Raw genomic sequence first — 14744 nt, 5'->3', positions numbered from 1 at the left:
GTTCGGGGAGTCTCTGGTGTGTGAATGTGTGAGTGTGAATTAGATGCACTTTTAGTGTGGAACGAGTGCAAGTCCCGATCCGCAAGGCTCGGTAGTCCTATGAGGGGACCAACAAAGTCCCCTCGGCTGGAGAGGGATGAAGTGAAAGAAAGAGGAGATGAATGAAAGAGAGTCTCAGGGGTTTGGGCCCTGAGGTGTACGGTACCCCAAGCACGGTGTAGTGAGGTGCTCGACAGTACACCCCACCTCTGTCCTAATCCTAGGTGACAGTGTGTGGTACCCTGTGGGTGGTAAAGTCCACAGCAGCACGTCGGGAAGAGCTGGGATTAAGGGTCCCAAGAGTCAGCAGGGGGGTTGGAGACCCTGGGACTGTGCCTAAAGATAGCCCTTTGGAGCGAATGATAAGGATTTGGAAAAACAACCCAAAAACTAGGGAAAAAAAGATTAAAAATATATATAGAATTTTAAAAAATGGTTTGATATTGTGTAATTGTCTGGCCTAAAAAGCTGATAATAGGAACTTCAGTATTTTGGCCAAAATACGGGCTGCCTATAAATTTCAGGCTTGAAATTTATATGTAAACAATAAGGGTCTGTTTTCGGAGGAGGAATCAAGTTTTGCTCCCTATAATCCTAATATTGCACTGGAGGCAGCGGCAGGTGCTCCAGGAGGGGACACAGGGACTGCAATTGACGCTGTCCCTGGAGAAATCATGCTGGGAGTGCGGAGCGCCAGGAGTGGAGGCGGGCGGGGGTCCCGGTGGGGCCTCGGGGTCGTGCAGGGCCGACGTGGGGCCGGTGCCACTCTGCCCTTTCCAGCAGAGAGGTTAGGAGTTCTAAGAAGGAAATGAAGTCCTTAATTGAGGGCTCAGAATAACAGTCAAATCTGTTTCTAAGGCCTAATTTATATTCTGGGGGGGGGGGGGGGGTAGGGAATGTCATTCCTGAGTATGTTATTCACTGGAGAAGAATGTTTAGGAGGGGGATGATTTGCCAGGCAGCTATGCAAGAATGGGAAAGAACTAACACCCCTCTCCCCGGACCGAGAGTAGCCCCGGTAGCCCAAGGGCTCTTTAAAGTTAATTTTGTGATTAAAGCCTGGCCAGATATGCACAAAAATCTCCAGAAGGTGGGAGGATGGAGTGAACAGTGCAGGTAGTATGAAGGTATATGCCAGGAGGGGCAATGAGAAGGAAAAGCAGAGAGCAAAACAAATGGTATACACAGCATACTGGGCAGTGAGGCAGAGGGTTGGAGATAGAGGGCCCAGGATGGAAAGGAGAGGAAGAGAGATGAAGGAATGGCAGACAAGGAAAGCTACCTGTGTTGCAGCCTAAATCCTAGCAGGGACAGGCTTTGAGAAGATGTTTTAAGTGTGGCCAGGCAGCCACTTCAAATGGGAGTAACCAGAGTGGAAGAAGAAGAGATTGCTGTTATAAATTCAGAATAGGGGAGTCTGGGCTTCTCAGAAAGCCAGTTCCCTGACAAATGGAAAAGTGTACCTCAAGGGCTCCTCAAGTGTACCTCAATGGGGATCACTCTACAATCATCGTTACAGGCAAAACAGCCAGCATAGGAAGATTAATAAAATGTATTACCTATTGCTGACAGGTTGGAGCAGTGAGAAACAAAGAAACAAGCTGGGGGCACCTTCCCCCATCCACTCTCTTCCACCTCTTCCCTGCCCTGAGTGGCACAGGGGGTGCCGGGAGTGGGGGCTGCAGTCAGTCCGTGGTGCTTCGTTTCCACTGCCCCTTCAGTCACTCTCCCCCCTGCTCTGTTGTGGAGTGCCGACCTTCCTGGGCTGGTCCTGTGTGGGTTTCTCCACAGCCAGTGAAAAACAGGCTCTTTGGGAGCTGCTCTGGTGTGGGGACCCTCTCGTGGGGTGCCAACCTTCCTGGACTGCTCCTGAATGGGCGGCAGCGTGGAGATCTGCTCCGCTGCAGTACACCATGGGCTGTGGGGCTCTGCCTTCCCCACCAGGGGCCTCTCTGTGGGCCACGGGGGGGGGGGGCGGCTTCGGCTCCGGCACCTGGAGCATCTCTGCACTGCACTCCCCCTCCTCTGCACTGGCCCTGGTGTCTGCAGGGAGGTTTCCCACTCCTCACTGTCGCAGCTGCTGTTGTGCAGCATTTTATTTCCTTTTCTTGGATGTGCTCTCATAGAGATTTAAACTGCATTGCACATGGCTTGGCTCTGGGCAGCAGTGGGCCCCTTTGGAGCCAGCTGAAACTGGCCCTTATCTAACAGGGGGAAGCTGCTGGATTCTTCTCACAGGGGCTACCACTGCAGCCCCTCCGCTACCAGAACCTTGCCATGTGAGCCCAATGCTAGGATCATTACTGGCCTGTAAAGTATCAAGGCTTAAATTAACTAATGAAACCCTAAATGTGATGGGGTTAGACGGGACTGGGATAACAGTGCCACTTTTTGGGGACACCAAGCTGAGACTAGGGATAGAATGATCACTGGGCAATTACTGTATGCACTCGAGGCAGGGACTAACTTGTTGGGAAAGGATTTGATAATGAAATTGGCATTGAAATAGTAAATTGTTAGGCTGGAATAACAGTGTTATTAATGGGGTGCTCTCAGACCCTGAGAGCAAAGATATATTTGCCTTTGAGTGGAAAGACTCTGAAATAGGGCAGAAGCAGCAATACAGATGGACAATTTTATCTCAGGGGTTTACACGGCCACCAATTTATTTGGGCAAGTTCTAGAACAAATTTTGGAGTAATTCCAACCTCCAAAAGAGGTGTTACTGTTACAATATGTTGATGATCTTTTATTGTTAGGACAGGAGAAAACAGTTGTGAAGGAAGCCACTAATCAACTATTCGACTTTTGGGAAAACAGGGCTTGAAAGCATTGGAAAATAAATTCGTAGAAAAAGTAGTCAAGTATTTAGGGCATCTAGTGTCTGAGGGGGAATGAAGAATAAATCCAGAGAGGAATTCAGGGAATTGCTGAGCTACCCCTACCCAAAACTAAAAAGAACTAAAAAGTTTTAAGAGAAAGAGGTTTTTAAGGAATTAGGAGTCATGACATCCAAAGGAAAACTCCCTGAAGGGAGATAAATGCTGAATAAAGTGCTAATGAGGCAAATATTAACTGTTTTACATCAAGAGGGTCATTGGGGAATTCAAGCAACATGTGGCGCTGTGTAATGGAAATATGTATGTGTAGGAATAAATATACTCTGGCTGAATAAGTATGCAGGAGTTGTCTGGTATGTCAAAAGGTAAAAAGGAAAAGATCTGCACTCAGCCCAAAGGGGGCAAGAACCAGGAATTCAACACTTCCAAAATGTACAGGCAGATTTTACAGAACTCCTTAGAGCAGGTAGATTTAAATACTTATCAGTCTTGGTAGATCACTTGTCAGGGTGGGTGGAAGCTTTCCCTTCAATGTCTGCTACTGCGAACATAGTAACATTCCAGAACAAATAACTCCCAGGTATGGAATTGTTGAAAATATTGACTCTGATCAAGGAAATCACTTTATGTCAGAAATATTGCAAGGGCTAACGTGGACTCTAGGAATTAAGTGGAAATTTCACACTCCTTGGCATCCTTCATCTTCTGGAAGGGTGGAGAGGATCAGACAGTACAGAAGCAATTGACTAAGCTCTGGAAACTCAGCTTCCCCAAACCAAGTGCTTACTTTTGGCACTTCTCCGAATTCAAACTGCACCAAGAAAAGATGTGGGAGTTTCACCATATGAAATATTATTTGGATTGCTGTACATGGATAAAGGGAATGGATTATCTCAATTTGAGACTAAAGATGCTTTTCTTAAGAACTATATACTCGGACTGTCGTCCTCTTTGTCATCTCTCAGGACCCGTGAACTGTTAGCTCAAACCCCACCCTTGGAAGTCCTGATCCATCCATTCCAAGCAGGACATTGGGATCTGATGCGAACAGGGAGAGAATCGAAGCTGCAACCTGAGTGGGACAGACTGTTCCAAGTGCTTCTGACTCCTGAGACGACAGTAAGAACGGCTGAGAAAGGATGGACTCATACCTGGGGACATCACCCTGTGCCAGGACTTTTCAGCTATGATGGAGAGAGGCTTGGCAACTCCATCAGCCAGTTCCCTCAGGACCCTGGGATTCATGTCATCAGGTCCCGTGGACCTGTACCTGTTTAGATTCATCAGGTGGTGTCTAACCTGCTCTTCACTTACAGTGGGTGGGACTTTGATCCCCCAGCCTCCATCTATGGGTTCAGGGAAATGAAAGACTTCGGAAGCCCGTCTACCAGTGCAGGCACAGGCAAGGAAGTTGCTGAGTACCTCAGCCTTCTCCATGTCTGTCGTTACCAATTACTCAGATATAGAAACTCACTCCTTATATAAGAAATTAGCCACCTATAATCGCTTACACACTACTATTTTCACCCCTCAGTCTATTTTCACAAGTGTTATGTTGGAAAAACTCAAGAGTATGGTTTGTGAAGAGATGCATAAATAACAATAGAAGTAAGAAAAAAAGAGGGGGGAATTGTGAGAAACAAAGTTGTGTTGTTGCAGTAGAGAATTCTTTTTCTGTATTCCAAGGTAGTTGTGTAGTCATAATAGGGAGAAATGCTAAGTAGAGAAGTGGACAGTAGAAGGCCTCACTGCTCCAAAATAAGGTAGAAGCTTGAGAAAAAGAGGATGAGCAGTGTGAGAACAGTAAGACAAAGATCACAAGTTCTCAAAACATAAGAAAGGAGAAATTAAAGGGTTGAAAAAAAGAAATTGTACATATATGGTATAGACGAGCGTTGAGTAGCTTGTGAACCTGTAGTACTCAGCCAGTGAGGAAACGGGAGGTGATCAGGCATCGGGTTATAGGGAATAAAAGGTTATGATTTGTTTGCTAAAATACGCTCCTGATTGACAGGATGCCCGCTGTTATAATTGCAAATAAAATAGCTTCACAGAAGATCCTGTCTGAAGAAAATTATTTGAGATTTTTCTCAGAACAAACATGACATGGCCATGAGTCTTACTCCTGAGTTTGATATAAACTTTCCAGATTAGTGTTATGGAAGGACAAAACATGTGGTTTTCCCTTGCTAAAACAGGAATCACAACATCTCTTTGCCCATAAGTGTCATGGAGCTGAAACCACTAATGTTTGCTCTGTAAACTACTAGGAAATTATTAGTATAAACATGAAAGCTCTTCAGAGCAGAGACCATGTCTATGTCTAAGATGTTTACACTTAATGTATTTTGCAATTTAAGTAGCAAACCAGAGGCCTAGAACTTCAGTTGTGATCTCACTGTTAATGGTACCTAATTGTAAGTCATAACATGCCAAAAATCAGATCAATCATTACACTCACTAGTGGATTTCTGATTATTCTGAATTGACACTTAAAATGAAGTCTTGTTCTTTCATTTAGCATTTTTCTGTCCAAAACTGATCACATGACCATGGAGTTGCTAATAAGGAATTAAATCAGCGGTTACAAAACAACCCGAGGTATCTGTAGCTGCATGTGTTTGCTGTAAAACAAAGCTGTGCACTATTTGAAGTCTTTAGATCGGTAATTTTACAGACCAGTATAGACAATCTCTAACATTCTGAATGCAGCATTACATCGTCCTCCCTGTTGCCTTAGCTGGAAGGTTGAATATTCCGTTTATAATCTGAATAAATTATTTTCCTCTTACTCAGTTTCTGTGTTTAGGAGACTACAAATCTATTTTTAAGGAGCCTTTAATAAACATATGCTTAACTATATGTTATTAGGGCCAGTATAAAAAGAAGTATTGGGGGATGAGTAGGAGGGGGATGAAGAGATGTTAACCATGTAAGATATATTTTGTTATTATTCAGAAACAGTTACAGAAATCCATACAACATGACAAACAAGCACAGTTTTCTGCACAGCGTTTTTACAAATTCAAGACAGAACAGCCTTAATTACTTTAAATTATTATGTTCTATATTTTAAACAGTTTTCTGATTAGACAGCACTTCATGGCTAAATGTAGAACTGAAAGAAGGTTTGAGAATAATCAAATGAAGACAGGAACTCGCTTTGAATTTTCATGTTGAGCAACAAGGGAGAAAAGAGAGAGCTAGTACCACATTAGATTGCTGTTGTTAGTGCAATGGAAAAATATACATGAGATTATTACCTCATTATTTTCTGTTCTTCCTCCATCTGTTCTCTGACCTGTTGCAATTCTTTGATCAGTTCAACATCTGTGCCATTCACCCAGGTGTATACCACATCAATCGGCATGGGTAAACAAAGCCTACATAATTCAAATGAAAGCTACATGAGCTGTTTAATCTTGCATTACAAGTGTTTGTGGCATCCTACAATAGCAGTTCCCGTCAAGCAACAAAAATGCTTGGTGTCTGAGCTGAAGAGACGAATAAAAAAGCTTCCCTTTAGCTATAAATATATATAATTTCTTAATTATACACAAGCCTTTGACAAAACAGCATGGACATAAAACCAAAAGAAGACCTACATAGGCCATACCAATTCACTACCTAAACAAAATTTGCAATTTATACTCTAAATTTCACTGACATGTTAACCTATAACCAAACACCTAGCAACCCATTAAGTATTTCTTAAGACAGTACCAGACTCTAGGTGTATCTTTAATTCACCAGCTACAAAATTAGACAGGACAGCACAAAGTACAAAGACTTAAATCACACTGTGTGTTATTTAATTGCCCAGAGCCAGTAAGATCTCAACAGAACCACATCTTTATCCTAATACCTCTTAGCTCTCAGTAACATGGCATTTCACAAACTAACAACCCAGGTAGGATATATGAGTTCAGACACTAGACACAGCTGTCAAACCCATTCTTGACACAATTTAATACCGTGGAACTGTTGCTGAACAGTTACAGATGTCCTAGCGTAACTAATGGAGATGCAGCAAAGAAAAGGTTGAGAGTACTTATTTTCTATTTGTTTGTGGTTATCTGCTCCCTGAGGCCCACAGTTTGGTTTCAGCAGGTGCTCCAGGCTGCTGCCAGAGATGAACCTCTCATTCCCAGAGAGCAGTGGGATGTCCCAACTATTATTTTCAGAAGTTCAAGTGTTAAGCTATTCAAATAATATCTTCCTAAACCATAGAAGGCCTTCATACACTTCAGCCAGAATGCAACAATCCAACCTCCTGCCAAGCGTATTAAACTGAACTTAAGCTTAGATCCTTGAATGTTGATTTCTCTCCCTGACATTTGTTTTCATGAAATAGGCCAGTGAAAAAAAACAGGAGAAAAGCAGCGTTTGGATAGCAAACACTGAGCAAGTGTTTTAAAACTAAGATACACTGGGATACACAATGAAATATCCAAGGAAAAGGTGTTCCCTCCCCATCCACTGCATAGTATCCTTCAAACAACAGAGAGACAGGCAGTTTGTAGGTATCTCCTCCATCTTCCCTTGCACAGCATGACACGCAGACAGTTTCCCCCCAGCTTTGTTTTCCACTGGCTGAGACTCAATAACTGAGGTGCAGAATTTGGCAAATGGGCAGCCAGTGGCTGGTCACAACACAAGGGACATGAAGGTTTTGTAGTCAGTTCACTGCACTTCCTAACAGCTGAGCTATGACACCTAAGGGCTGTTGGGGGGTCACCCTAAAGACAGTTTGAACATCTAGCAGGAAACACTGCCTTCCTCAGCAGCACCATCGAGAAAGCCTACCTCACTTCTGAGGTGCAATACTCTGCAGGAGGCTACATTCTCAGCTGACAAAGAAAGTCAATTTACAGATCATGGGTAACCCTCCTAATCAGTTACTTTACCTCTTTCTCAGGAGACACAGTAGCTCATTAACAGGTGCAACTCAATGTATGTTTTGAGTCTTTCACAGAGCTCAAAATTCAATGGCAAGAGCTCCTCCAGCTTTTCCATGCTTGTTGTGATCAGCTACATCATTGGGTTGGCAGTCCCTTTATTTCTACAGCTAGGAAACATGTTTTAGGTGGAAGCACCTGACTCAAATTAGCTGATCTCAAAGGTGCACAACTCTCAGTCTTCTGGGCAAAGGGCAGAGTTTATTTACACAGCCTTCATTTAAGAACATAAAATGTGAGAAAAGAAAAGCCTAAACTCCAACTCAGTCTAGGCTATGAGGCAATTTTAGAACAATTTATACTTCTGTAAAGCCACTCCTCAGTTTATAATTTATAAATAGCTTGTTTCTATACAATAGCAAAGAGAACTGTGTAATTTACTACACTTAACTTGTAGTGTTGAAATGCCTGCTCTGAATTAACCCCGGTGTGGCTTGATCTTCATTAGTAATGTCTATACATACAATTACAAAAAAAAAAAAAACTATCAAAGCAAGTGAACTGTTTGTTGATCAATTACTTTACAATTTATCCAAATATAAGTTAATCTGAAACTTTGTTAATGTATTTTTACAGCTAACAAACACACACTGTTTGGGAAAGTAGTGGTTATCAAACATAATAATAAAAAAATATATACACAATTTTTTGCTCCTAATTAACACTGCTACCGATTAGGATCAGCAAAAGTATTAAGATTTCACCTTGTGGTCTCTTTCAGAGTTTTCTGATTAATTTCAAAACCTCTTAAAAGCACTGAGACTTCATATTTTGAGAAGAGTCTAATGGCATTTTGCTTTAAAATTAAAAAGGAACAGGAAAGCTACTTCCACATTATCTTTCTCTAACATTATTTTAAGTACACAAAGTCTTTTGCAAGTTAAGGCCAGAAAAGTCCAAAAACTTTCTTCACTTAAATTCTGTAGGTATGTTTTTCCTGCATGTGGATTTATGCTTTTGGTCTTCATCACAGATACCAGTCTGGCAAACTGATTAGGCCCAAGATGAGCTGACTAAAATGAAATATGAAAACACACCACAGAAATATAAGTTGACTATTTGACTAATTTTGACTATTACATCATGAAAGTAAGACTTGCAATTTTGCTTTGGACAAACTACCATTTTGTAAAAACTCTGTACTTAATTAACACGAAGGCAGAACTTTAGTACTGACAGAAACAACCGTGCTTTCACTCCAGCACTGCAGAAACGCATATACATTAAGTTAATAATCTCTCCGAGTTGTATCACTCTGCTTTATCTGTCTTCCTTTGGAAAACAGAGGAGGGAAGTAAGAGATGAAATAGCAAGTAGTATTCACAAATACCGTGCAATGTACTTTTAAAGAATTATCTTGCACCAGCTAAAACACGATGAACTGATTTGATCATTTCTACTGTCTCATGATTCAACAAACCTCAAGGCAGATTACACATCTGCTTTCAGGGCTTTTTCCAGTCAAGTGCATCAACACTTTAAAGAGTCAGATGATATCTGCTTAGTAAGCTTCTTCCACCTACCAATTCACCGTCCACTGGCTTCCTGAGCAACAGACCCTGTGACTATTCAGATATGAACTATGAAACCACAAGCAGCCACACAGAAGTTAGCACAACTGAAGCAAATGACCCATATGACTTAGTTTCCAATTTGTTGCAACTTCTTCAGTGCATTCAGCTTGCTTTAAAATGCTTTTCCTTTTTATCTTTGTGACTTTTCTGCTAAACAATGTCCCATATGAGATGCCACAGAAAACTCGAGGTAAATCAAAAATAGATTTTTTCAAAGCACTAGAAGTTGGAATTTTAAGTGCACAGGAACAGTACTTGTATTTTCGTACCTTAATATAGAAAATATTTCATGTACTCCCTTCGCTGTTAACATTATTGTCATCCTGATGCCTCCTTAGAGACTGTATGAATTAAATGCATTTAAAAGGAACTGCTATATATGACTAGAATTTCCAAATTTCAAACACTTTCCAAGTTTGGATATTAATCACTAACTCACAGTTTTAGAATCTCTAAGTTAACAACTCATCACAGATTTAGAGCCCTTACAATAAAGTACTACTCAGCAGTATGTTACTTCTTCTAGAATATCTGATTTAAATATTTGAGAATTCATTGAACAGTAAAACGTGCAATATGCTAACTACAAATACAGCTCACCGATTTTGAAATGATTTGCCGGCAACGTTGTCTCTGTATGAATCAAACATAACATGATACTGGTCTCTACTCCACTCCAACACGACCTGAAAAGAAAAAAAAACAACCCTCAATGTCACCATCTTCTAAAATTAGACATTTACTTTTGAAACTTTTACTTACGACTGATTTCACTCAAGTTGATCTACATATTAATGCACATCTGAACGTTAATTAATCCAAACTAAGTTATTGCACTGAGTCAGCAATCAGACACAGAATTTAGAGCACACAATTAAAATGAACACTGGTTTTTTTCTCTGCAATAAAGGACTTCATGTTTTGTGGACACTTCTTAAGTTACTATTCATTTTGATTACCTCTTCGTCTCTTAACCTTTAGGGACATGGTCTAGAGGGTGACATTGGTAGTAGGGTGACGGTTGGACCAGATGATCTTAAACGTCTTTTCCAACCTTAATGATTCTATGATATATTTTTTTTAATGCAGCAACATCTTCTCAAAACTGAGGCCCTAAAACAAATATACTTCAATACAAGCAGGGGGCCCCCCCCCCCCCCAATTCCTGCATAATTTTCATCATCTTCCTTTCTATTCTCATATAGGACATATTGGAGTCTATCTCTGCAATCTGAGCTTTGAAACCAAACAGCCAGGCCAGAGCATATCAAATTATGCAGATTAACCTGGGCACAAACTTAAAACACAATAGCTGTTTCCCACTCCAGGCAGCCAAACCTACCCAACAGCTCTGTATTCCTGCAGGCTGCACTCTTCCATCCCCCTGCGTTTCTGCCCCTCCCTTTAACTTGATGCTGGCATTCGCCAGACCCTGCAGCGAGCCAAGTCACGGAGCTAAACCAGCAGGGAAACGAACCCTCAGAAAACAGATCAGCTTAGCCTCCCCAGCTCGGATGCTGGGGCAGACAAGGAATGGTGGGAACACACAGCTGAAGGCAGGGTTGTCTTCTCCCCCAGCTTCATCCAGCCGCCGGGATCACTTAGCTAAAATGTCAATCTTTTGCCAGCAAGCCCCATTCACCAGCATATTCACGGATTAGCTCTATGGGAGCACAATCACAAGAATATTCGTACTTTAGAAAGCTGCACATTTACATTCCAATATTATTTTAAAATGTGTTATTTTAAATGTCTATATACATACATACATACATATAGACATACACATATAAACACTGAACAAAGGCACATGGTTGCATCCCTATTACTAAAAACGTATCTGAGATCACAGTTCCAAGCAGAAAAATCAGGCTTTCAAATACTGAAAATGTTTCATATGCTTTGATATAGCAAAAAAAAAGTGTGAGTAATTTGAGATAAAAATCTCTCTATATAGAAGATCCTGCTCTTAGATAAACTTTCCATATCTTTTACAGCTGAATTTCAATCTTAAAAACTACAGTATCATCTTGTGTTGCTTTAGAGAGATGAAAGGGCAGTGGTTTATTTTATGTGCAGAAGTACATATAAATGCATACTGGGAAAAAAAATTATAGCGCTTGTTTTACACCAGTCTTCTTAGATTTAAATGTCATTGTTGCTTATTTTTTATGGCAGCTATACACTCTACCATTTCTTTATACATAGTACTCAAAACCATAATTTTAGAGGCTACCTCCATCCATTTTAAGAAGATACACATCTCTATTCCCTCATGCCAAAAGCAAATTAAAGCCTTCTGAAGAGTATACAGAGCAGGGAAGTCCCATCACGCGCCAGTGACAAGCACACAAAAAATATTTCCAAAGCTGCACAGCCTCTTTGTAGTCCAAATCACATCTGTACAAGCTCGTTCCTCATACACAAAGAACACGATTTACAAGGTGAGCATAAAATCTCCTTCCTTAAACATCAAACATGCTATTACACTTCTCCATGCCCAAGTCATTATGTTCTTCTGCCCAATACATTAGTATAAAACACTACATAATGAAGGCTATCTACCCATTAACATCTGTAATTACTGCTAATTAAGAATTGACATGCACTGATCTGCTTCTAGAAGAAATATTGAATTATCTGAGTAAAAATAAAAATGTATTTTATTGTATGAATATAGCTCTCTGGGAGAAAAATGTTAACCATTCAAACATTTGCTTTCTGTATTTGTGCAATTATACGGAAAAAAAAACAAACATGGTAGCTCTCCTTGGATAAGTGTTTAGGAAAAGAAGTTGCAGGTTTCCCACCTGATACGTTCTGCTTCTGTAGCTGTTTTCTCCTCTCATTGCTTACATTGCAATAATGCCTGCGGGCCTCTGCTGAACTTTACATGCAGATACTTAAAACTACTAAGGAACAACAACAAATGGAGAGACCCTCTATCATGGGATACTGTATCAGCAGTGTGACAACAGTGTCTCTCTTGTTCTAGTTAAAAAACATTGTACAAAGCTGAGTGACCTATAGAAGGTCTGCTAAGAATGGTTTACAGGCAAACAGTCATAAAACTCGACTTATCTCAAGACTAGACTACAGCAGTGGCTTACACCTGGCTATCCCATACGTTACAGCTGATTCATGCTTAGTGCACTGTTACTTCACTGGGATTTTTTTTTTTTTTTCTTGAAATCACTCATTTTCATCTTGAGGCTGTTAGGACATTATTCCCAGTCTCATTTTTTTTTTGCTCTAACCACCCATTTCTATGTCAGCACCAATATAAATATTAGTATGACTCTAAACAAGCAGATGCAATTTTGCTTACTTGGACAAAAAAGCTGGCTCTGGGGGCGGGGAAAAAAAGGAACCGCAAACTCTGTTCAGACAACAGAGGCTGATAGGCATTGCTGCTTTTATTGCTTAAGAAATCCCCAAGGAACATTAACATGGTCCGCCTGATGATTACTAGAAAGATGTCTTGGTTTCGAGTTCAAAATTCTTATAAATTGTATTTGCTGCTGCCTTGCAGACTATATACTGAAGAACAGAAATCTTTTCCATTCTTACTACTGCTGCCAGAAGAAGCCTGACAGTGTTTATTTTCACAAGCCCAGTCTCTCCTAAATCCTTAAACTACTACTGTTTACCAGAACAGGAACACTTTAAACCATAAAATTCAAAGGCAAAATGCATACAAACATCTCTTACTGATCTTATTCATCATCATTTATTTATTTATTTTTTAAAGAGCTTTTTTTGTTTGCTTGTTTTTGTATTTGTGCAGACATTTGATTTGGTTTGTTGTTTTTTGGGTGGTGTGTGGGGTAGGAGTGTTTTTACCAAGCACCGTTAGAAGATTTCTGGTCACTTTTCTTTTATTCTTAACATAGAGTTTTGAAAATTCACTCCCACATCAATCTGCCACTTATTTGCTCGCTGTCTAAATAGCGTCTAAGATTTCCAAATAGCTCTGGTATTAAAAAGACTGGAAATAGCAAACTTAGATTTGGTATTTCTGAGAAGTGACTTGGATTCATTCTCAGCAAAATCAGTTATAACTTGGACATGTACTGAAGTGGTTTATAAATGTTCTCAGAAATGCTGAAGTTTGTCTTAGGTCCTGATTCTGGAGAAAAGCAAAAGTTTACTTGAAGTTTCATAGCACCAAGAAATATCTATCAATCAGCTTTAAAACAAAAGCTGACAATCACATATAAACAGATGGCTCCAATATCTCACTCATGGTTTCGAAGCGTTTCAGCAACTTGTGACCACTGCAAGACAGCAGACAGGAAGCACCTTATGAAAGACAGCAAGCATCCGGACAGAATAAACTTCTGATTGTGCTCCACCATAGCTTCAGATAATGCTCTGCACGGCTCTTCTCTATTTTTTTTAAGTCTGAAAGAACTCATCAAAATAAAACGGGGGAAGGGATGAACACCACAATCTTGAGAAATTTAGGAATTTAGGAAATACCCGTCAGTTTGCATTTAGCACCACCATCCTTTAACACTGACCAAGTCTTCTCTTCAATACCACGAATACTTGCTATATTCTTGAGCACTATAGTGAAGCAAGATCTTTCTTCCTCTCCCAATATTCTCACTGGCCACTTCCAATACAAACAGGGCAATACGGAGTGAAACTTGAAATACACCATACACGCGTATGAAATGTTGTATCAGAAAAAGCAGGTGTCGTATCGCATCGCGTGTGCCACAGCACTGATCAGCAGCGAGCGGGGCAAGACAGACCGCAGGAGGCCAGGTTTAACTCCCTCAGCTGCAGAAGGGAGAAAGCTCCTGTCACTCCCGATCGCTGTCAAAGGGTACGCCAAGCACAGGCCCTACGAGAGTCCCGTCTGGCTGTTTAAAACAAAAATAATACAGCACCCATAAATCGCCTGGTGCTGGAAGGGGGAAAAGTTGCACAGGTCAAGCAAGCAGACGCTCCTGCAGCGTTTTTCCCTGGAAACGATCTAACAGCAGCCCCGGGCACGCACGGAGCCGGGTTTATCCCGCCGTGCCGGGCCAGAGGCAGCACCGCAGCCGTGCCAGGGCTCGGCACGGCTCGGCACGGGTGAAAGGCAGGAAAGAATCGCGCTGCCCGCCGTACTGACCTCCCCGAACTGCAGGGCGGAGACGATCATGAGGACGAGGCCGCCGAGGCAGAGGCAGGGCCCATAGCGGTGCGACAGGCACGTGTAGGTCTGGCGCTGCAGCAGCTTCAGCAGCATGGCCCGCCGGCCGCCGCCACCGCCACCCGGGCCGGCTCGGCCCTGCGCGGTGCGGCCCGGCGCGGCCCGCCTCAGCGCGCTGCCATGCGCC

General features: G+C 41.6%; 1 protein-coding gene across 3 annotated transcripts in view; it reads right to left on the bottom strand.

The window, feature by feature from the left end:
• GNPTAB (N-acetylglucosamine-1-phosphate transferase subunits alpha and beta) overlaps positions 1-14744 on the bottom strand; it is a 49773-nt gene that overhangs the window by 34546 nt on the left and 483 nt on the right. For 2 of the 3 annotated variants that reach the window (XM_035342018.1, XM_035342012.1), the window contains exons 2-4: positions 14537-14744; positions 10012-10097; positions 6143-6262 (exon numbers count right to left, since the gene is read on the bottom strand). In XM_035342018.1, the coding sequence (XP_035197909.1) occupies positions 6143-6262; positions 10012-10097; positions 14537-14653 (323 nt within the window). In that variant the 5' untranslated portion in view covers positions 14654-14744. Of the gene's footprint in view, positions 1-5340; positions 5441-6142; positions 6263-10011; positions 10098-14536 lie in introns of those variants that run through there. The other variant, XM_035342026.1, reaches the window with a different exon arrangement.

The sequence above is a fragment of the Oxyura jamaicensis genome, chromosome 1, assembly GCF_011077185.1.
Source record: "Oxyura jamaicensis isolate SHBP4307 breed ruddy duck chromosome 1, BPBGC_Ojam_1.0, whole genome shotgun sequence".
NCBI lineage: Eukaryota > Metazoa > Chordata > Aves > Anseriformes > Anatidae > Oxyura > Oxyura jamaicensis.
This window is presented reverse-complemented; position numbering and strand designations above follow the sequence as displayed.